The sequence below is a fragment of the Rhipicephalus microplus genome, chromosome 5, assembly GCF_043290135.1.
Source record: "Rhipicephalus microplus isolate Deutch F79 chromosome 5, USDA_Rmic, whole genome shotgun sequence".
NCBI classification, from domain to species: Eukaryota; Metazoa; Arthropoda; class Arachnida; order Ixodida; family Ixodidae; genus Rhipicephalus; species Rhipicephalus microplus.
This window is the reverse complement of record NC_134704.1, coordinates 130028161-130052804: the sequence shown is the minus strand read 5'-3', so window position 1 is coordinate 130052804 and position 24644 is coordinate 130028161. Positions and strand designations below refer to the sequence as shown.

The window sequence follows — 24644 nt, the reverse complement described above, 5'->3', positions numbered from 1 at the left end:
GGATGAAGGAAGGAAGTGTAAGTTTGTGGGCTCGTTTTCATTGTAGCCTTCAGGTACTATGCGAGGGAATATTGGTCATCCGCCCACTCACGATAAGATCACGTACTACGAGACGCCAACAGGCAAAAAAGAGCGTACCACGCAAGCCGCATTTGCAACAGGTGGCGCTGGCTGACGCTCCCACGTTTAATGCACATATATACCCTGTAGAGTGAACGGAGAGTTGGTCGCCACCGTAGCTCAGTGGTAGGACATCGGACATGATGTGTGAAGGTCACAGGTTCGGATCCTACCGGTGCCAAGTTATATTTTTGTACATTTTTCTCTCTTCACATTTTCAATAGAATACCCTTTAATAACAACTCCTATGCTTCTCTTGGTATTGTTGTCTGTTAGTTCTCATTATTATTGTGTCATGTAAAGTAGTGCATAAACAGGCGTAAGTGTCATCATGTCTTACTATTCATTAACATTCTTGCTGTAATTTTGAAAAAAGTTTTCAGTCAGGTTGTAATGCTTACTGCAACTTACCGTACCGTGTTAAAGCTCGTGCACATAGGGTGTTTCACTGCTTTCGTAACACCATGCAATACTTACGCATGCGATGACCATGATGTATGCAATGAATATGAGGATCACTTGGATGACGTCGGTCCATACGACCGCTTTGATACCACCCTGGATAAACAAATAGGCGTTAGTTGTATAGTTAGCGGTTAGGAGTACTCTTCGCGGGAACGGCATTTGCCATTTGGTCAGTCATGGAAGCACTGATTTTATAAATGAAGTAAGCATATGCAAAACCTCACCTCCCATCGTATTTACTCTCTTTATGCAGTCGATGTCTTTTTGACATCGTCACATCAACGGTTGCGTTATTCTTATGCTACAAGCTTCCCGGGATCACATTCCTAAATTTCACGAGCTTTCTTAATCAACCGTGAAAATTTGGCACGTGGTTAGAGCATTGTAAAAAATAGGGCAGCTAGATGCCATTTCAAAATTCCTACTTATGTATCAAAGGCATATTGATAAATACTAATGTACTTTCCGAGTTGTGAATACAGTTACGCCTACTTAAATAAGTATCACTAACGAAAAATTAAGTAGTGGCACTGGCTACTTTAGCGTGCTCGGAGCACTGCACCATTTATCGTGCAATGACAATAATCTTTTTTTTAAGTTATAGGGCGTAACAGCGAGGGCCCCCTGATATTACCGTACGTTTCTTGCAAGGCCAGTGATAATGCCGGCATCTCCACGAAACAGTAATGCTTTGTGTTTCCATGGTCTTAAATGGTATAGTGGCAATCTAACTAAAATTTGCTTTCAAATAATAATTTCCCTGACTTCAGACATTCCACCCACCGCGCATGTCACATTGGTGCTAATATCCGCCGAATGAAATGTCATAATTGAAACGTACTCGTCCTTAAAGTCCAATGCGAATAAATTATGACATTTTAGTTTCAACATTTCATACTTTATTTTGGGCCGAACAAATTAAATTAGGTCTGATAACACAGGCAAAAAAACACCATAATGTACTTCATGAATGTGTCCTAGATACTTACTATGGACGTATAGAATGTGCAGACAGCCCCATTCACGAGTATCGATGACCATACCGGTAAACCAGTCACTGCATACAGAGAGAGTTGTATATAGCGAACTATACGGCAACATTTTTTTGCAGGAAGCTTGCTGACAGAAAAGTTTAGTACGGCAGTATTCAGAATATTTCTTCCTAATGATATCAGAAGATTTGGATATGTGTCCGCACAATTGGAAACACAGTGGCGCTTTATCAGTTACTTGAAGATACCTTGTGCACTGCTATTTTATTCTGTGCATATTGTGTGCGTATTTCATTTATTTTTAAATACGGCGGTGTTAAATACGGTGTGTCTAAATACGGCGATACGGTGGCACTGTGGGTGGCGTTAAAACTTTCCTAAGGCGGCAACGAAGTTCTGAATTCTTCACTGGTATGTGAGCCCCTGTGTCAACAAGCGCAACAACAGGTGTGTCATCTACTTCAACGTCAGTAAGGTTGCGTCCAGTCAGCAGCGTGGTCAGAAGAATTGGCGGGCAAGTGGTCGATGCAGCATCATCTCCGAGAGCTGCATCATCTAGTTTTCCCGCGGCAGGTGGTCAGTCGGCGGCGTTGGTCGGCGAAATTGGGGCGAGCGAGGCGACGGGCGACGGGAGAGCGGTGAACGGGACTGATGAGCATACGGAGATGGAGAGCGGCGACGATATGGCGGCATAAAAGGAACGTCTTCACTGGTGGCCTGAGGTGACTCCCGGTAAGTTCGAAAGCGTCCATGATTTCTCTCTGGCCGATGGGTGCAGCCATAAGATGCCTGATGCCAATACCACCGACTGTTACAATGGTGGGCCACGTGTCCGATGCGGTGGCAGTTGAAACAAATAGGGCGATCGTCAGCAGTCCTCCACTCGGCTGGATTGCGAAGGCGCGCCGGGAGGTTTTTGGCTTTGTGCATACGAAACTGGGGTCAACGACGGTCGATCGGCTGAGAGGGAGCTGCGGTGCACTCGGAGGCCAGTCCAGCATTGGAAAGCTCTTGTCGCACAATGGCATGTACCAGTGGCACCATCTCAAGGCTAGAGTCACAGGCATGGGAGCACGTGGACGCAGGAGACAGAGCTTCAAGTTCACGTCTGATGATCTTGGTCACGTGCTCTGCAGCTAACGGCGTCTTCGCATGACCAGGTTGTTGCTATGTTTGGTAGTCGAGTGAAATTATGGGCGATACGTCGACATTTCGTGGCCTCAAAACGCTGGCACTCCTTGATGATGGCAACGACCATGTTGCAGTCCTTGCATATGAGAAAATGGAATGCATCATCTACGATGCCTTTCAATATGTGAGCTACTTTTTCGGTTTCTTCCATACCATTGTCTGCTTTTCGGCAAAGGGCAAGCACGTCCTGTATGTAAGTCACGTAAGACTCTGATCGCGTTTGCGCACGAGATGCCAACTCCTTCTTGGCCGCGGCCTTTTTACCCACAGACTTGCCAAAAAGGGCACGCATCTTTTCTTTGCACGTATCTTAGCTTCCAATTTCATCTTCATGGTTCTCGAACCACACTTTTGCTGTTCCTTTCAAGTAGAACAGGATATTGGCTAACATAAATGTTTCATCCCAACGGTAATTCTTACTTGTACGCTCGTACAACGGCAACCATTCTTCGATGTCGACAACATCCGTGCCACAGAACGTGCCAGGATCTTTTAGCTGCGGAAGGACAACAGTTGTTGTCGTAGTCGCCTCGGCAGGAGTGGGTTCCTGGTTTGCCATGGTGGAAAAATCCAAGCGTCGCCACTGCGGAGCTCCGTTATATCGTGTTGTACCCGGCACCTCCACCAAATGTCACGGAGGTGAGATAATGAATGTAATAAATATATTTACAAAACATACAGGGAGAGTGAGAAGCAGCTGCAGCCAAGATGGAGGTACAACAGCAACAACGACACGAGCATGGTCGCTTTCATCGTCTTCGTCGTCTATATTGCTCTTTCATTGCCGATGTCGTGTAACAGTTCTTTGAAAAACCATGGCAGGATTGAAACAGTATTCGATAAAAAACACGTGGCTATACGGATGACAGCAAGCAATAAAGTACAATGAAGGGGTAACTACAATGTGAATAACTGCAAGAGTACGGTTCGAAACAGTTGTTTCCACCATCGTCCTTCATCGTCTTTCCTTCCCCCTTCTCTTATCATCTTTGTAGAAAAGCAGTCTAGAGCGAACTATCTCAGGCCAACCTCTCTGCTTTCTAATAGGTTCCCACCCTCCCTCAATACGAGAATACATTTATTTATTAATATATTAAAACATCTACATGTCAAATAAGTATACAGTTAAATAAGAGATACGGAATGCAGTAAGAAACTTACCTCGCAAAAAATCTACCACGTTGCATGACTTCTTCAAGATAGTGGCAACTGCTTTATTCCCCGAATGGCAATAAGCCTGCTGGCGTAAGTACCTTCCCTCACTGGTTCAACATTCGCTCTCAGATACTCAATTTGATGTTATGCGGAATTCAAAGTGAATCCGGAGATTGAAATTTGTCACCATGGCGTCAAGTTTCAATCTCTGGGTTCACTTATAATTTTCGCAGGAAGTGCTTTGAATTCAGGCCTGAATGTTCTTGCTACTATTTACTGTCCTAGTAAAGATAGCTTTGAATCGCAACTGCTAATGTAGAAAATATAGGCTGTTATGTTTCAAAAGCATCAACATCATCAAGTCTTAGTAGTGTGGCAGTGGCCTTATTGTCAAGTGGTTGAGTAATTGCGGAATACTTGTTTTATGCAGCACACAATATTATTGAGTACTTCAAAGCCATAATACCAATGAAAATACAGTGTATGTGTTTTTTAGTAAGTAGGACATATACGCAAAAAAAATGCGATGAGAAGATAACTTCGCACAGGCTAGGACGAAACGTGGGACCATTCGGTGGTTTGCCCTCTTCCCAAGGCAAGTAATCTTTTCATCCACTTTAATTTCTTTACCTTTGCACTATGCTTATTACAAAAATATCACATATACTTGCATTGGCATTACTGTTCGTTCGTTCTCGTTAATATTGTGTCTTACAAAGAAAAACGTTGAATTTACCATGCTTTTCTTTTTATGAGTTGACATCACAACACGTGTTAGTTGGTAGGCGCTCGTAAAAACAACTCCTGTTTTCTATTGCCAGCAAAATATTATCACGTCTTTTTCTCATAAATCATTTGTGGCCATTGAAGTTGCTGCTGCCACCGCCGCCACCGCCGCCACCGAAGCCACCACCATTCACGTATATGTATACGTATTGTAAGGGGAGTAGCGTCATTCGCGCCAGGATGCGCGCTAGGCGACTGCGAAGACAAGGAGAGTGAGGTCAGATAAAGAACAACTGGCCTGCTGCAAAGACGTTGTCTCTTTCTCTCATTTCTCCACTACAATGGCGCAGTCGTCATTAACGAAGCCACCTGTGCATCAGCATCTTCGGCGTTGCGGACCCGCCACTCCACGAACGCCATCCACGCTTCTTATAGACCATGCGATCCGCAAGCTTGCCGCTGCAGGAAGCCCAGATCGGGGACGGCTTCCAGGCCTCCTCGGTACCCGCTTACGTGCCGGTCCTACAAGCTTCAGGTGAAGGCATACAGACCTCTTTCAAGGCTCGACAGTATTATGTCAACGCTTCCAATCAACGGGTTCACCACGCTTCCCCCCGCGACGTCACCCTCCGTACTACATCGGCACCTCAGCCGCTTACGGGTGCTGTATAAACACTCCCGGCCAAGGATACCGCCACAGTGAGTGCGCTAATGGAGGAGTACTCTATATCTCACGACGACACCCCTGGCTCCGCATGCGGTTCACCTGAAAGCCCCGCCGAGCTGTCCCGAACCATCGCGCGACTCCGCGTCGCGGTCAACGCTTTGATAGCATCGACCACTGTGCTGCTCCCTGCGGCTTTGCCAGGACTGCACGTGATCGATGAAATGTTGGCCGAAGCCGCCTCGCAAGATCATGTAGGAAGCTCACCCGAGAGCCACCGAACGGTATGGTATACCCTCACCGATTTTTCCCACTAAATTCGCTAGCTCGCGTCGTTATTTTCCGGAGTTTCGCCTGTCGTGTCACCACCACCAGTCTATGGATATAGACCACCTTCGGAATGTTGCCATGGTGTGACGACAATACGAAGGCCTGTGGCAGCAGTCCTAAGCGGTCTGGAGCGTCAAGCTCATAGTTGCTTTTGGGCGGAGTCACCGTCACCTGTGCTTGACCACCCACTCCTACATGACTGTGTAGTGCGTCATCATCATCATCATCATTCTCTTGACCACCACGCCGTACTTTCGCGCAGCTGATTGCTAGCTTGAGCGGCGCGAGGACAGAATGGGTACAGGCACCTGGCGTGTCGGACGCTGACAGCAGCCGCCGCTGAGCTTTGACCCGGGTGTAATAAAGTGGCGAGATTCGGTACAGCTCCGTCAGCCGCCTACACAACGTCGTCTCACGTCTCTGTCCTCCTCTCACCAGCAAGAGTGGTGACTCGGAAAACGCGCCCTTCGACGAGCCATCGGCTGTCATGTTCCCGCGACTCTGGCCGCCAGTGCCGCGGTTCCAATTGACCTACCCTAAGGTATGGTTTATACAGATCGACGCCGTTCTTGCGTTGAATAGCGCAATGTCACAGACCAGCCGCTGATGCACGCCATTCTTCTAGACGCCATTCTGGTAGAACTGCGTCATCTCGCTGCCACTTCAAGCTCCACCCCGCAGCCGTACGATTACCTCTGCTCTGCGGTGGTGGCCTCCTGCAGCCTTATCTACCCCCCGCTTCTGTTGACACGTGACTTCCCGGTTTACCGTGAGTCAAAGAAAGCGGTATCAACCGGCCGTCATCCCTGCCTCGACCAAGACTTCGGTTACCTGACTGCGTCTCCTACAACCTCTCATCCGGCTACTAGCGACGTGAGTCCCGCGTCTCACTGCCCATCCGCCGAGGTTCAGGACATTCGTGCAGCATAAGACCAGTCAGCCAGAGGTTGTTTTTTCATCGTCCTCGGCTGAAGATGCTGCTGGCATGCTCACCACCAGCTCGTCTTGGCCAGCCTCCACAGCTCACAACCCCTCTGACGCGTCAGGCTCAATGACAGCAACCTCCCTGCATGTCCTGGAGCCTGCCACGGACGTTATTATCACCCGACCTGTCATCGACCGAACCGACCTTTTATCCAACTCGACAATCTGTCTGATTTGTAAGAAGCCACCAGCCTCGCCCCTCAGTCTTCTGCAGTGAAAGTTCAAGTCCCCATTGAACTACGTCCGAACTTCAAAGACGCTGCAACCATGACGGACGCGCTTGAGAACGACGTGCCTGGTACGCTGACGGAAGGGTACACCAGACATGACACGTCTGCCATGAAGGCGGCCAGTGATTATTCAGACCTGCACGCGAACCCTCGGGTGCGGACAACCGCAGGTCGTTTCACGAGCACCGGCGTTTAGCCAAATCCCATGGCAGGGCCCACGCTGACTGGGTTCCACAACCACCATCGCCTGGAGACTGTGACGCCGGACGGCAGTTACCAAGCGCGTGTCCACAATGCAGGCTTGCTGGTCACAACAGTGACGACGCCCATTCATCCTCTATGTCCACCACCTGTCATACTTCATCGACGAAGTCAACGTGCTAAGCGTATAACAATGTGGCCCTTTTTGAGTCACCCTACTGCGAAGCCACACGTTGCAGTCAAGGCCCTCAAGACAGCACAAGCACCAACTAGGTCTGTCCGATGCTATGGCCAACCACTTGCCGGGAACCTGACTACCCGCAGTACACGTGGCGCCGTTATTTGAACACGCTCCCGCCTCCGTTAGCACGCGTATCCGCGCCAGCACGCTGGGCGCGGCACAAAATTGAGGTCAGTGTTGTGTAGACAGCGACATCAGCACATGTACCAATGACCCACTGTCAATGTTAGCAGCCAAATCTGCACTCTTACGAGCATATTTCACAGCCACGTCCACTCGTGCTCCCTGGCGCGCTCACAAACGCACCCACCAAGTCATCGTGGAACCCGCTTGTCCTCGACTACAACGACCCGGCGTTTGTTTCTTTGTCCGCTGCGCAACTCTTAGAGCCACCCGCCGGAGACCCACTACTTCCCGATGACCATTCAACGTTGACAACCTAAACTTCCCAAATGCACACTTTATGCATTGTTCATCTATATAGTATCATTCCGTCTCATTCTTTTGTTTTGCAGCGAGGGAGTTCACGTAAAAACACTTGTTATTGTTCAAGAAGCGTTAGCCGCAACAAGCTGGTACAGGCCGGAACCCGGCAAGCACGAGCCACACGGACGTCAACGCCTTCTTTCACGCTGGCACAGAGCTGGCGCTACTATGCTCCGGTATAATTACTCCTCGCGCAGAAAAGAGCCAACCTGGCGATCTAAGGAAATGACACGACAGGGGGGTCATAGCGCGGTTTGAGGCGTGATACGTGAACTGTTTCACGCCTACGTTAGCGTTGGTCCGAAGGAGGATGATTGGGCTCAACTTCATAGTTGACGGGAGATGTTTGTCGCATCACACTGTAGGGGCCAGGGTATTTCGAAGAAAGCTTTGGGGAAAGACCGGGAGGGGTAGACGGGACTCAAAGCCAAACCAACATTCCTGGGTAATAGTGGGCACTAGATGCAGATTCATTGTGGTCAGTTTTCTGGTGCCATTGGCATTGCACGGTAAACGAGCGGGCGAGTTGACGAAACTCTTCGGCATAAGCAGCAGCTTCGGAAACAGGCGTCGCTTCGGAAACGTCAGGTCTGTACGGGAGAATGGTGTCCATGGAGCATGATGGTTCACGTCCGTACAGGAGAAAGAAAGGAGAGAAACCGGTGGTTGTTTGTGGCGCAGAGTTGTACGCATACATTACAAAAGGGAGCACTTGGTCCCAATTAGTGTGGTCGTCAGACGCGTACAAGACAAGCATATCTCCAAGGGTACGTATAAAGCGTTCTATCAAGCCATTGGTTTGAGGATGGTATGCCGAGGTTTTTCGATGGACAGTGCGACATTCCTTGAGCAGCTCGTCGACGGCGTTCGAGAGAAACACGCGTCCACGGTCACTCAGTATTTCACGAGGTGCACCGTGTCGCAAAATGAGACGGTGAAAAAGAAAGGACGCAACGTCTTTCTCAGTGGTAGCAGTCAGTGCAGATGTTTCAAAGTAGCATGTAAAATCATCAACGGCGACGATCATCTATCGGTTGCCTCGAGGAGCGTTTGGCAGAGGACCAAAAATGTCAATTCTGATGCGGTAGAATGGTCTCGCTGGACAGGTTAAGGGTTGCAAAGGGCCAGTAGTGCTGTGAGAAGGCGTCTTGCGGCGTTGACACGTGGCACATGACCGAACGAACTGGCGAACGTACAGATACATGCCGCGCCAGTAATATCTTAGACGAAAGCGAGTGTAGGTCTTGAATACTCCAGCCAGGCCACAGTGGGGGTCATCGTGAAAGGCAGCGCAGATATCCGAGCGCAAACGACGGGGGATGACAAGGAACCACCTACGGCCATCCGTCTCCTAATTGCGGCGATACAACAAGCCTCCGCGGACAGCAAGGTGTCTTGCTTGACGAGAGAGGGACCGTGAAGTCGATTCTACCGAACAGTGAAAGAGGAAGTCGAGCAGAGAATTGATCCAGGAATCCTTGCGCTGCTCGGCTGGCATGTCGGTGATGCTCAGCGATGACGAGTCGCAGATGGCCGTTCGTAAACAGGCAAGATCAGGAGGCAGCGGAGAACGGGATAGGGCATCAGCGTCTGAATGTCTGCGTCCTGAGCGATAAACAACACGGATGTCATATTCCTCAAGGCGTAAAGCCTAACGAGCGAGACGGCCAGTAGGGTCTTTCATGGACGCTAGCCAGCATAAGGCATGGTGATCTGTGACAACATCAAACTGGCGTCCGTAAAGGTTAGTGCGAAATTTTCCTATAGCCCAAATGCTAACCAAGCACTCCTTTTCCGTGACGTAATAGTTGGACTCTGCCTTCGTTAGGGTACGGCAGGCATAGGCGACAACGCACTCTTGGCAGCCATCCTTGCGTTGAGCGAGAATGGTACCGAGGCCGACACCGCTAGCATCCGCGTGAACTTCAGTAAGTGCATTGGGACCGAAGTGGCAGAGAACTGCTGGAGACGTGAGTAGCCGGCGCAGCGTCGGGAATGCGACATCGCTATGGGAATTCCAGCCCGAGAGGTCCGCTCTACTGGAAAGAAACTGAGTTAGGGGGCGAACATAGAAGCGAAATTGCGGATGAAACACCGAAAATACGAGCACAAGCCTACGAAGCTACGGAGCTCCTTTAGGGTGGTTGGCACGCAGTTTGGCAGGGTCCGGCAATATTCCTTCTTTTGAGACGTCGTGGCCGAGAATTGGGAGTTTGCGGGCACCTAAATGACATTTTTTGAAATTCAGTTGCACCCCGGCTGTTCTAAGGCAATGGAGAACCTGTTCCAGATGGGAAAGATGAGTTTCGAAATTTGCTAAGAAGATAACTATGTCATCTAAATAGCTAAGACAGACGTGTCATTTAAGTCCCCTGAGGACACTGTCCATCATACTTTCAAAAGTCGCCGGCTCATTGTAAAGACCGAAGCGCATTACATTGAATTCATATAGGCCGTCAGGGGTCACAAACGCTGTTTTTGAATGGTCTGGTTCGGCCATTGGCACTTGCCAATATCCATAGCGCAGATCCAGTGAAAAGAGAAACTCCGCACCTTGAAGGCAATCCAAGGCGTCATCAATGCGCGGCAGGGGATAAACATCCTCGCATGTGATCTTGTTTAGTCGCCGATAATCCACGCAAAACCTAATTGAGCCAACTTTCCTTCGCACGAGGACCACTGGCGAAGCCCAAAGACTATGTGAGTATTGAATGACACAACGTTGGAGCATCTCATCGACGTTTTGAGTGATGACGTCACGCTTAGTCTGCGAGACGCGGTAGGGGCGCTGACGAAGTGGGTTATGATGATCGGTGTCGAAATGGTGAGCGACAACTGACGTGCGTGCCAGGGGAGGTTGTCCTTGATCGAAGGAGGCACGGAAAGGGTCAAGTAGTTGAATGAGCTGATTGCGCTGGTCTTGCGTAAGCCCGGTGTCCACGCTGCACGACAGAATGTCTTCGTGAAATAGCGAGGGTGCGGTGGCAGCCGTTACAGCATCCATGGACATCGGCATCGTATTGGAAGGGGCATCGAAAAGAAAGATGTCGTCATAAGCGTCAAGATGCCCAATACATTCGCCATGTAATAAGGTAGCGGGACAAGGGAACAGACTGCACACGTACACGGCGTTGGAACCATCGGCAAGCGTTGTGACGACAAACGGGCCGACAAGGCTCCGGCGACGAGCACATTCTTGCGACGGTATAAAGAGAGCAGTTGAATCAGGAATGGAGTTGCACAGAATAGACCCCATGGCGACCTAAAAAGCAGACATGACGACGTCAGTGGCAACGGTCGCCTTTTTAGGTGAGCAAGGGAGATCTATGAATGTCGTGCTGAACGAAAACAAAATGAGTTGTGCAAGGGCGCAGTCAACAACTGAATGATTAGCGGAAAGAAAGTTGTATCCCTGGATGATTTCATGAGACGCATGTAGAAGGATGACAAATTCAACGATGTACAGCACCCCCTGAATCACTACACGAGCAGTGCATGTTGCAGAAGGCTGGACGTGCTGCGAACTCACCGTGCGTAAGAAAATATCAACTAGTGGAGTCGTCACTTTGTTCAGTTTGCGGCATAACGCTTCACTGATTACACGAATAGCGGCACCTGTGTCGACAAGAGCAGTTGTGGCGAAAACGTCCACAAACAAGGCAGACTCGTTAGGGGGCGAAAGATGAGGCCTTGGAAATTTCGTCCGTGGCGCAGTTCTAGCCTCGGGAACTGAGACTGTAAGTTTCCTCGTGGGCGTGGTTGGAACGGCGATTCATAGGAGAAGGAGACCAAAGACGGGGTGAAGGAGATCGACGTGGGCGGAATTCTGGTCGACGTGAGCGGGGGTCAGGTGCATCAGGTGTAACACGTGATTCTGGTTGCCGAGGAACGTTGCCGGAATGCTGAGCCTCATTAAAATAGAATCGACGGCGACGACAGTAGCGCGCGACCTGCCCTGGAATACCGCAGTTGTAGCAGACGGGCCAGTGATCCGGAGTACGCCAAGTGTTAACAGGTGCTCGAGGTTGCGAGAAGGGTTGATTTACCGGATAAACTGAAACAGGCGACCTGTAGTAGTTGGTGGCTGGACTGTATGAAGGGAGCGGCGGTTGGGCACGAGGTCGGCGTACGGCTTCTGCATAAGTCAGCGGTGCAGTACCTGATATTGGGGACGTTGGTGAAGGGAGAGCCTCGACAAATTGCGTCTGAATAGCACGGAGAAGTGAGTGGTCTGGTGCTGTGGGGGTCTTGTTGACGGTGGCCACAAGAGAGAGCTGTCGAGCGACTTCTTCGCGGATGTACTGTTGAATTCGAGGCATAAATACGGTGTATTCGGTGCCACTTCTTTTGCACTCCAAAGCCGAAATATCTGCTGTTTTCGCATTAGCGCGACGTGTATAAATTCGGTGCTTGCGCAGCTCATCAAAACTTTGACAGAGCTGAAGCACGACCTTGACGGTCTGTGGATCTTTGGCCGCAAGCATATGAAAAGTGCCGGCATCAATGCCTTTCTTTATATGCTTTATTTTGTCAGCCTCCGTCATCCTCGCATCCACTCGCCTACAGAGGCCGATCATATCCTCAATGTAGCTCGTGAAGCTCTCACCGTTTCACTGAAAGTGTCCCCGCAGGCCAAGTTCAGCGCGAAGCTTGCGCATAGCTGAACGACCGAAAAACGAGGTCACGGTCTCTTTGACAACAGACCAGGTGGGGATGTCGGCTTGGTGGTTGGTGAACCATAGGTTGTCCAAATCTTTCAAGTTGAAGATGACGTGAGTCCGCTTCGCAGGGTCATCCCACTTGTTAATCGCGCTGGCACGCTCGTACTCTGCCAGCCAGTCCTCGACATCGTGATCTTCAGTGCCGTTGTAGAATGGTGGGTCACGCAGACGAAGTACACCAGGGCACATGACAGGCGGCGACGTGGAAGAGGCTTGTGGGGGATTGACGTGATCAGATGGTAGCTTGCGGCTGCGGAGCTCGAGGATGTTACCCAACACGTTTCCACCAAATGCAACGAGCGAGTTTCCGTACAAGCGTTTGTTATTATTCAAGAATCGTTAGCCGCAACAAGGTGGTACAGGGCAACCAGGCAAGCACGAGTCACACGGACGTCAACGTCTTCTTTCACGCTGGCACAGAGCTGGCATCACTATGCTCTGGTACAGTTTAAAGAATTGAAATCGCGCAGAGTGCTATGGGGGGGGGGGGGATTTCTTGCGTCGTCATTATCATCATTCTCTTGAGCACCACGCTGCGGCTTTCGCGGAGCTGATTCTAGCTCTAGCTGCGCATGGACAGGACGGGTATCCGCATCTGGCGTGTCGGATCTTGGCAGCCGCCGCCGCCGAGGTTTTACTGGAGGGTAATAAAGTGGCAAGATTTGGCACGGCCCTGTTGGCCACCTTCATGACGTCCTCTCACGCCTCTCTCCTCCTCTCGCCGCAACAACTACTGCCTCGGATGGACCCCAAGAGGAGAACCACCTCGAGGCTGCAGCTCTACTTTGCAGCTTACCGGAAGCCAGTTCCGCAACCTGCCTTTGTACCACCAATTTTCAACGACCAGCCTCACCAGTTACAGTCTTAGCATCGGCGTCGGTATCACACACGTTAATATCCTGGACAGACGCAGTAGACCTCGCGGCAGACACTAACACCGGCCTCGACAAGGGCCCCCCATCGCACAGATCCTGTTCCGCGATGTGACCATCAACCGGACCATCACTACAGAGCGCGACCACCTTCAAGTGAGAGGGGGGGGGGGGGGGTGACGTATCCTCCCAGGCAAGCAACTTCTGAGAACACGCAGTAACCAAATATTTTCGTGCATGACACGTACTCCTTTCGTGGAGAACCGGAAAAGCTAAAGTCCATGACATAGATTCGCCTTCACAGGAGCACATTCCTATACCAGCTCATCTCGCGCTTCACCCATTTAGGGTGAAGGTGCCGAAAGAGCGTAAGCCATTCATCTCTGTCCTTGGTGCTGTAGATTATGAGGGTCATGGTTTCGGCGCTAAAGGTGCTCACAATAGCCATCTCATTGAAGGCTTCGAGAGTCCTGCAGCAGACACGCGCAGCCGCGAAGTATGTTCTCGGCCACAGACGGGAGCAGCTACGAGGCTACTCCCCACGCCATGCCAGACGCCCACGAGCCACAACAGTTGCCGAGGCCCCATTCAAGCTCGCCAGGGCCTCAGCCCATGAAGAGGGCAGGTGTTCTCGTGCCTGACATACTTTTCAAGCCCCCAAAGAAACAAAAATTTGGGACATGTTTGGTTCATGACAAGCTCCATTACTCGCAAACGCAGTACGTTCCACCTGACTTGAGCTGTGAGAGAGCGCCAATGAGATTTAGTCCACCAGCTGCAAATCTGAGAAGATGCGCGTGGTGACATAGCAGAAGCTCTCCGTGTGGTCACGACACATCACGGCAGTTACCCACCATTATTCGCGAGTATCCTACTATGCACGCAAAGGTGCGACAAAAGAGGCGACAGCCGTGGCTACGATCTTTTTAAAAGCCAGTACCGACCGCCAGAAACATCCGCCCTCTAGCGCATATAAACACAGCTGATCCGATGTGTGCGAAGACCATCAAGAAACGGACAATTCCTGTCCACCAAAGACATTTATGCCGTTCAGTAGCTATACATTGTCGCAGCGTGGCCGAGTGTAACGAAAGAAGTGCCGATCGCGCCAGGCGATTGCGAAGACAAGGTCACATAAAGAACAGCTGGCCTGCAGCAAAGGCGTTGCCTCTTCCTCTTTCCTTTATATATATATGGGGAAGAAGTATGCGATAGCTTTCTCTTTCTCAGATGTAAACACTGCCTTTCCGGCAGGGAACGCCTGCGCGCGCTCATTTAGAGAAGGGTGGACGGAGAGGAAGGGTGTCTAGGAGCTGCGCTCTCAACACGAATAAATGGTGTCGAAATTGTACCTGGAGCACCCGTGTTCTCTTACACCAGCGTTTTGTAGAATGACGTGAGATCAAATCTAAATAAATTCACTGTGAGCCTCACTTCGTATGATATGGCCACTAGTACAAGTTCTAAAAGTATTATTTCCGTAGATGCTGGCAGGCTTGTATGTGCCGCTGTTCAGACGAAGATGCGCGTGCAGAGAAAAACGATAAAGTCGTGTAGCCATTGTTCGAATGAGTTTGACGTCCTTGTGTGCCATTATCTACAGGTGACAGTTACGTTGTAACGTGACATCTGGTGGAGGCGCTGGGTAATAGTCTATGCGCTGTTACCACGAGGAAGATCTCGGCCCCAACGTCGACGCCTTGGTAGAAACGCCTTGGTACGAAGACGTTGAAAACTGGCTGGACCAATACGATCGAGTCGCCGTCGCCAACAAGTGGGACGAGCACCGGAAACTGCGGTATGCTTATTTCTACCTGGAGGATTCGGCGCGTATTTGGTTCGAGCACCACGAGGCCACCCTGACAGCCTGGCTTGTGTTTTGCACTCAGCTGCGGAACATGTATGGTAGCGCTGACCGGAAAGAACAAGCCGAACGTCTCCTCAATTCTCGCAATCAAAGACCCAAGGAAAGCGTGGCCATGTTCGTTGAAGAGATGTCTCGTCCGTTCCGTCGGGCGGATTCTGCAATGACGGAAGACAAAGGGTACGCATTCTGATGCGGTGTGTCAAGGAGCAGCTGTTTGCAGGACTTGTACGAAACCCACCAGCTACCGTGGCAGAATTCCTCCGTGAAGCGACGACAATGGAGCGAATGCTAAGACAGCGGTCTTCGCAGTATGAGCGGTCCGACAACCTTGCATGTCTGTCAGCACCCTTGGTAACACCTGATGTCACGAGCGTGAGAGACCTTGCTGAGCTAGTCCGTAGCATTGTACGCGACGAGCTGCAAAAGCTTCAGGCAATGCCTTCACAGCCTCAAGTGGCTGCTCTGACAGACGTCGTCCGTGAAGAGGTGCGGCAGCTGGTACGACCGTTAGTGCCACCTCCAACCGAAGCTCCTCTGCTAACGTACGCAGAAGCTGTACGCACTCCTGCACCGGCAGCCAGCTATTTCCCCCGACCGACTAGCCTGCAGACGCCGCAGCACTTTCCGGGCCTGCCACACTATGGAAACCAACGACCGACTTGTCTACAGATGCCGCAGTACTTTTCGGGCCCGCCACACTATGAGAATCCGCGACCTAAATTGCGGAAATCTAGCGTGTGGCGCGCTTCCGACAATCGGCCACTATGCTACCAATGTGTTGACCCAGGTCACTTTACCGGGAGTGCTCGTACAGACAGATGGGCCTACCTCGATTTCAGCCATACGCTCGTCGGCCCAGAGACGGGGAACGACCCCGCATCATCGCAGAATACTTAGAAAGTCTACCGTCTCCGAATCTTCAGCGACGCCAATCACGCTCTCCGTCTCATCGACGCTCTACGTCCGCGAATCAATACTCTACTTTCGCCGATGTTGTTGCGGGACGATACGCTAGGCCCCAAGTCCACGCCGGGGAAACTAGAATCAGTGGCCTCCGAGGGTAGGACCGCTGTTAAGCTATCGTCAAAACAGCCTTCTCCGACCCATCTGCCGACCTTCGACGATTCTTTTCAGCCGACACCCCACATCGCGGACGAACCCGTTTCTGCTGACATTGCCGTCCTTGTCGACAACCATCCAGTGACTGCTCTGGTCGACACCGGCGCCGACTACTCAGTTATCAGCGCTGAACTTGTGGCTGAACTCAGGAAAGTCCCGACTCCTTGGGGGCATGGACCGAACCTTCGGAGAGCAGGTGGTCATCTCTTGACACCAATTGGGAGATGCACCGCAAGGCTGCAAATCTGTGAGTCGACGTTCGTTGCTTCTTTCGTTGTGCTTCCCGAATGCTCCCGGAAAGTTATCCTTGGCATGGATTTCCTTCGGCTGTTATAAATTTTCGAGACTGCCTCGTAACGTTTGCTGACGACTATGGCCCGAAGCCTAGAGATACCGATCCGCAGAAGACTGCGCTTCGCATTGTCGCGGACACCATCACACTTCCGCCACGCTCCAGTATGTTCATTACTGTACAGGGTGACATAGACCAGCCCCGCCGTGGTGGTCTAGTGGCTAAGGTACTCGGCATCTGACCCGCAGGTGGCGGGTTTGAATCCCGGCTGCGGCGGCTGCATTTTCGATGGAGGCGGAAATGTTGTAGGCCCGTGTGCTCAGATTTGGGTGCACGTTAAAGAACCCCAGGTGGTCAAAATTTCCGGAGCCCTCCACTACGGCGTCTCTCATAATCATATGGTGGTTTTGGGACGTTAAACCCCACATACCAAGGCTGACATAGACCATTACGGTAGTTGTATTGCTGAAGCCAACCTTTCGGTGCTCTTGTCTCAGCAAATCTGCGTTGCCCGCGGCATAATTCAATTTAAACGTGGGACGACTGAGTTGTCGGTCACCAATTTTAGTGGAGCATACCAACATTTGGCCAAGCGAACAACTATCGCTCATTTCGAAGACATTGACGATGAAGCGTGTCCGACGATAGCCCCAATTTTGGCAGCAGTTGAAAGTGACACTGCAGTAGCCGATATAGCCAATGTCAATCCGAAGCTGTCATGTGCGCAGAAAGAACAAATCCGCTGTATCCTCCGCATGTTTAGCGACTGTTTCGCATCTACGTCTAAGATAAAACAAACGCCAACTGTAAAGCACCACATTGTCACTGACCATGCTGAGTGACCCATACGTCAGCACGCCTACCGAGTATCACAAAAGGAACAAGAGGCAATACGTTCTCAAGTGAGGCAGATGCTCGAAGATGGCGTAATCTAACCCTCGAGCAGTCCATGGTCGTCCCCCGTCGTACTAGTAAAGAAGAAGGACGGCACTCTCCGATTTTGCGTCGATTACCGCAAACTCAACAAAGTCACAAAGAAGGAACTTTATCCGCTTCCGCGCATCGCCGACTCACTATACCACCTTCGACGCGCCCGATACTTCTCCTCTATGGATTTACGCAGTTGCTACTGGCATATCGGAGTTGATGAACGCGACCGAGAGAAAACAGCATTCATAACGCCTGATGGTCTGTACGAATTCAAGGTGCTGCCCTTCGGTCTGTGTTCTGCCCCTGCGACATTTCAAAGAATGATGGATACAGTGCTCTCCGGTCTCAAGTGGGAAGCATGCCTTGTTTATTTAGACGACGTCGTTGTCTTCTCACAAACGTTTGAGCATCACTTGCAGCGACTTAGATCGGTGTTTACTGCAATTCGCACGGCAGGCCTATCACTGAAACCATAAAAATGACATTTTGGTTACAATGAATTAAAGTTCCTTGGCCACCTTGTTAGCCCCGATGGTATTCGGCCGGACCCAGACAAAACATGGGCTGTTGCAGTTTTTCCACCACCTGCCAACAAACGTGATGTGCGTCGATTTTTAGGCCTCTGCGCATACTACAGACGCTTTGTGCGAAATTTCACAAACATTGCCAAACCCCTCTCTCGTCTGACAAAAGAAGATGTTCCCTTCGTGCGGGGCCCTGAGCAAACACGCGCTTTCTCCAAGCTCCAGCAGCGTCTTCAGTCTGAGCCCTTACTCGGACACTATGAAGAATATGCCGACACTGAACTACACACACACGCCAGTAACATCGGCCTTGGTGCAGTCCTCGTCCAGTGGCAAGGCGGCGTCGAACGCCCTATTGCTTATGCGAGCCGGATTTTATCATCTGCGGAAGCGAATCACACAACCACTGAAAAGGAGTGCCTGGCTGTTGTCTGGGGAATAGCTAAATTCAGACCGTACCTGTATGGTCGCCCGTTCAGAGTTGTTACCGATAATCATGCGCTCTGCTGGTTGGCGAACCTTCAAGACCCTTCCGGACGTCTGGCCAGGTGGAGCTTACGCCTTCAGGAATTCGATTTGACAGTCGTGTACAAGTCTGGCCGGAAGCATACTGACGCGGACTGCCTTTCCCGAGCTCCTCTTAAGATAGCGTCAGGTGATCACGATCTCGACAGTCGTTTTCTCTGCGCCGTTAGTGTATCCGACTTGGCTGAACAGCAGAAGAACGATTCAGAGCTTCGACAATTCATCGAATTTCTCGAAGGCCGTACGCCACATCCACCACCCGCATTCGCCCGCTCGCCATCATCATTCTGCGTACGCATAAATATCCTCTGTAAAAGAAACTTCGACCCTTACGCAATTCAGTACCTGCTCGTTGTCCCGCCAGCGTTACGAGCCGATGCCTTGTCCGCCTGTCACGATGAGCCTTCCTTAGGTCGTTTGGGATTCACGCGTACCTTGGCCCGGATTCGCCAACACTATTACTGGCCTAAGCTCAATCGAGACGTGAAGCATTACGTGAGGACGTATCACGAGTGCCAGTGCCGTAAAGCACCACATCAGTGCCCAGCCGCCTTTTTGAAGCCCGTCACTCCTCCAACACAACCATTCCAACAAATTGGCATGGATCTACTCGGACTTTTTCCCAAGTCTCGTGACGGCAGCCGCTGGATTGTAGTCGCTACTGATTACATGACGTGCTACTGCGAAACGAAGGTATTACAACGTGGCACCGCCATTGAGACTGCCAACTTTTTTATGAAGAACATCGTCCTCCGACATGGAGCACCAGCAGTTGTCATAACTGATCGTGGCACAGTTTTTACCGCCCGGATGATACAAGACGTCATGCAGCATAGCGGCACAGTACATCGAAAAACTACTCCATACCACCCACAAAGCAACGGCCTTACAGAGCGACTAAACAAGACGATCGCCGACATGCTATCCATGTACGTTGACCAAGACCACAAAAACTGGGATGACATCCTCCCTTACGTCACGTTCGCTTACAACACCGCTGTGCAAGAAACAACTGGATTCACACCATTCCAGTTGCTTCACGGCAGGGAGGTCACTACAATGCTGGATGCCATGCTTCTACCAGAGAGACGCCAGATTAGTGTCAAGACGAACGAATTTATCAGACTGGCAGACGCAGCTCGTAGCTTGCAGTCAATGGAATCCACAAGCAACAATGCATCGACTCGTTGCGGTACAAGGCTGGTCGTCGCGATGTCTCTCACCAACCCAGAGAACGAGTATTGTTGTGGACTCCCATTCGACAACGGGACCGGTCGCAAAAGTTGTTACGCCGCTATTTTGGTCCCTGTCAAGTTCTCCGCCGTCTCAGCCAAGTAAACTATGAGGTTCTTGACGAGGACATGGCTTGTAAATCCCGCCGTTCACAAAAGCCACACGTCATCCATGTTTAGAGAATGAAACCATTTTACCAACGCTGATTATTCGTCAAACTTCCTTGAGTAGACTTACAGTGATTGTGAACACCCCCTTGTGTACTGCTTATTGTATGTCTTTTCTTTTCATCTGGTAATTATGTTGTGACATCTGGACGCTGTTCTTTGGAAAGGGGGGTAATGCCAGTAATACAAGTTCTAAAGGTATTATTTCCATAGATGCTGGCAGGCTTGTATGTGCCGCTGTTCAGAAGATGACGAAGATGCGCGTGCAGAGAAAAACGATAAAGTCATATTGCCGTGGTTCGAATCAGTTTGACGTCCTTGTGTGCCATTATCTACAGGTTACAGTTACGTTGTAACGTGACAATATTGTAATTTGTCCCTATTACAATCGTTGCTTCATATTTTTGGTAAACTGATTTTGTGCAATTATCTCTGCCAGAGTCATGATCTGCACTTGACAACATTGGCATAGTTATACATAGCCACCGAGAAAGCTTCTTAAGACGGAGCTATAGGTATCCAGCAGCTATGCACGTTTTGCAGGTTCTATGCCGTTTGTCATATTAAGTTCCTTAAGCTTGATGCACAGGGGAACGATCTGAAACGTGTAGTACCACGTCAAACCACATGCGTGCCACGTACTTCTTCTTACTGTGTTTTCATCATCTCATGTATTCACGGACAGAGACAAACCAATACCGCAATTACCTTTATGCTCGTGTCTGCATGCCTTACCGACAATGCGCATTTTACTTCACCCGCATACGTCAGCAAACGCCTTTGCGCCCATTTCAAACTTTCAGGCTACAGCAAACCACGGTGTATGTATACTCATGCCCACTTATAGTACGAGTGCTTGCATAGCCGCTCCTGTCGCATGTATTCAGCTGCGCCTCTTCAATGTATACCCCATACATGCTCGTCTACATTTCGTAGACGAGCATGTGTGGGGTATACATTGGGGTAGACGGGCATGAGTCTACACAAGCTCGTCTACATTTCTTTTAGTCGAGCCACCACACCGGAAGAACTGTTTCTAGCAAACGCAGAACAGGGCTTCACCTTTCACCGTGGTAGAGAAAATCCGGATTACACGTTGTCGGATGAATTTCAATGTTTGTAAAACCATCGACTTTATACAATCACTGTCAAGTGCTTCGTCGCCATGCTCCAGTCACCACACAAATTTGCAATTTGTGGTATGAACGTACGCTCGTTGCCATCGCACGTCGTAGAGGTCTCACACGATAATGTCATCGGTGAGGTACCTCTACTGTGCTTGACGGAAACTTGGATGAACAGTACCATCTAACTGCCCGGATGTAAGTGCATCAGCCTCGCAGAACCGCCGAGCTGCTGAAGTCACCATTCGACGGGATAACGCTTTTGCCGCGCAGAGTTTCACACCAACTCAATTGGCTGCTCGAAGTGACTTGTGGTGGTGCCGTCAAAACATCACACGGCTTGATCGTCGCAGCAATGTACATCTCGCCGTGAACCTCGCGGAACGACATCATTAAGTTCTTGCTCCACAACTTTGGTGCAAGAGGATGTGCCGATGACCGTCACAGGAAACTTGAACGTCAATGTACTTCGATGTGAAAATGTATGGTTTGGGGCATTTCTCGGTGCCGAGCTTGGACTTAATCTCCTCTCTGACGTCACACAGCCAACTACACGCAAAAACACACGTATAGAAATCGTATTCGGATACGATTTCTATACGTGTGTATAGAAATCTATAACGATAACATGACAGCAGAGAGCTCAAGACCAGGTTGATTGGCAGATCATGAAAGAGGCCTTTTCTCTGAAGTAGGTGTAGTTAGGCTTCTGATGATGATGGTGAAGATTATTATTATTATTATATTATTATTATTATTATTATTATTGTTGTTCCCACAGGTACTCGTGGTTTGTATTATTTAGTTATTTTCGTCTTTTCGTGTGTGTCGTTTGCATTAGAAGAGGTCAGGAATTCGCTTACCAGATCCAAGAGCCAGTGAAGGACCATATAACGCAACACCTAGGTAAATCATCTGCAACGCAAAGCAAAAAAACTTGTAAGATGTTTACGAACACAGAATAAATTGAGAGACAGAGAGAAAGAGAGAGAAAAATAGAGAGGAAAGGAAGGGAGGCTAATCAAGCTTGACTCGGCTGGCTACCCTACACTTAAGCAGGGGGAAAGAGGGAATAGTAGAAAGGAAAGAGAGAAAAGAAGAAGAGTATGAAAGAGACGGACAAATAGCCACTTCGTGACTACACAGCATGGTCTTACGCTGTTTTTTCACAAGTGCTCGTCATGTGCGGGGGAAAGCGCTTATAAGATCACGAGAATGCTAGCTGAATGACACTACGGCTGGGACATTCACTTGATAACAATGATTGAATCGTAAGTACCAGGTGGCTTTTCCAAGATGTTGAGCTCTAAGCGTGGAGCTCGTTACGAAAACAGTGATTATAAACTTTTTTTGTCTTATGACAAGAGTGACTGACAATGTCAATGCTAACGGAAACAATTCAAAAGGCAGAACTGCTGGCAGCACATTATGCAGATGAGTGAGAAATAACAGACCAACGCATGACCCAACCGGCATGAACGATATATTATCCGCGGAAAAACTGTAAACCTCTCATGCTAGAGTGCACTACTCGAACACATAGCAGCGCCTGGCGTTGACGCATGAAATAAAGTGGAAGCATTGCAAGCAGTGTTCAAGCTGCGCATGACTAAGAAACTGTACAAATTTTTAATATTTGCTTGTTATATTGCAAAAGTAAGCATCGTTTATGGAGGTATCAAATAAAGAATTGTTACTCACCGTGTGTACGATAAAAATTATTGATCCGATCTTTCTGACGGCCCGTGAGGTGAACCTCTTCTCTAGATACTGTAAGAAACGGCATTCGTCAATGCATCATTCAGCTTTGTTACGCCTAAAGGGCGATTTTATACAGAGAGTTTCTAGTACTTCGCTTATTTGCGTTTAATTGTATCGAATGAAACACTTCATTTGCTATTGGAGCAAGCATATTGAAAGTAATCGTAGGGGAAGTGCATAAAATAGAATTATAGATTCTAAGACTTTCCCTTCAAAATATTGTGATTGCCCCGATGGCTGTTGCCTATGTAGCCCAGCATCGTCACCCATGAAATTTAACCTTTAACACCTTAGAGCTTGATGCGAAATCAGAAAGTCACGTGATGTGTTGCAGTTAATCGAAAAATTTTTATTTTCGCTGAAGCACCTCCTGAGCACCATGACAGTATACACCTGTCTAAGTAGATGTGTGGGGAGGTGGTGTGGAGGTGGCGTAAATACTGCAAAATTATTGAAGGCATGATAAGTATTTTTTGATCAAGGTGTAGTGATATGTAAGCACCGTGCATTTGAGTCAATTCATTTTGAATCAATGCATTTTGCGACACACTCATCTTATTTCTTCTGTAGCAGCTGTACAGTATCCCAAAGATGACAATTCATATAGTATTTGAACAACGAAACTGCGATTCGCAGATGTTTTCCTCAAAAACGAGTAAAAGAGCTTTCATCAATATTTCTTTGATCAGCACCTTTCACACAAAACACGTCAAACTGCATTACACAATGACAACCTAAAACGGTGTACAGCAAAACAGTTCCCAGAATGTACAAAGAAAATGATACCATGAAGACATACAAAGAGATACACTTTCAGCCACACAAAAAAATGTAGTTTCCTAGAAAACTTACAATACTCTGCACTATATGGTGAATAACTAATTTGATAGGCTTTTTTTTTTTCAGAACATGGCAAAGGAGGAGGGGCTCGCGTACCTCGTTGATGCTGGTAATGTCCATCTTGTAGAACATGGGCATAAAGATGAACGCAGCCATGAGGATCGCCAGAGTTGTCCCTATCGCTCCTGTCCACATAGTCGAACCACGCACGAACACTTCCGAAGGCAAGCCGAGCACCGACGTGCTCGAAAGGAAACTCGCCATCATTGACATGGACACTGGAACCCAGCCGAGCTCACGGTTGGCCGTAAGGAACTGTCTATTGTTGTTCTTTCGACGGTCCCGCCAGGCGAACAGCACGCCAATTGCAGCCGACAGCGCCAGCAGAGAAATGAGCACCACGTAGTCCAAAGCGGCAAAAGTGTGCGCGGGCATAATGCTGCTTTCTTCCGTTCCGGCTTTTCTTCGCACTGCTTCACTGGTTGCCAAGGCCTTCGCAATTATGCAGCTGTCATTTATTGTTTTTATAATATATCAGGTTCTTTTTAATCGTATTAAGTTTTATGCGAGTTATACTCAAGCAACGACAAAGAATTGATTTGATTGACCGTTTAGTGGGCCGCTCTTCACAGGCTGATTTCTGCCTGGTCATTCTATCACTTCGTCATGTCATGCATATCATATGAAAATAGGTTACGGGCGATTATTTTCTCGCTACTCATTTGCGACTCAACGCCGGCTGTTGTATAAACAATGTTGCATCGGTAGTAGCTTTCATGTACGTTAATCTTCACCTCAGTGTCTACTATGACTGATTACACAGTACATCAGTTTCAACTGCACACCCCTTCCCCTGTGTTACTCTTTATATTGTCAAAACATCT

At 49.3% G+C, this 24644-nt stretch overlaps 1 protein-coding gene across 2 annotated transcripts in view; it reads right to left on the bottom strand.

The window, feature by feature from the left end:
- Window positions 1–24319, bottom strand: part of LOC119173717 (sodium-coupled monocarboxylate transporter 2) — a 49184-nt gene extending 24865 nt beyond the window's left edge. Inside the window, exons 1-5 of one of the 2 annotated variants that reach the window (XM_075895943.1) lie at window positions 23857–24319; window positions 22861–22929; window positions 22023–22074; window positions 1575–1642; window positions 598–678 (exon numbers count right to left, since the gene is read on the bottom strand). In XM_075895943.1, coding sequence (XP_075752058.1) covers window positions 598–678; window positions 1575–1642; window positions 22023–22074; window positions 22861–22929; window positions 23857–24195 — 609 coding nt within the window. In that variant the 5' untranslated portion in view covers window positions 24196–24319. The remainder of the gene's footprint in view (window positions 1–597; window positions 679–1574; window positions 1643–22022; window positions 22075–22860; window positions 22930–23856) is intronic. The other variant, XM_037424507.2, reaches the window with a different exon arrangement.
- Window positions 24320–24644: the final 325 nt, after the last annotated feature.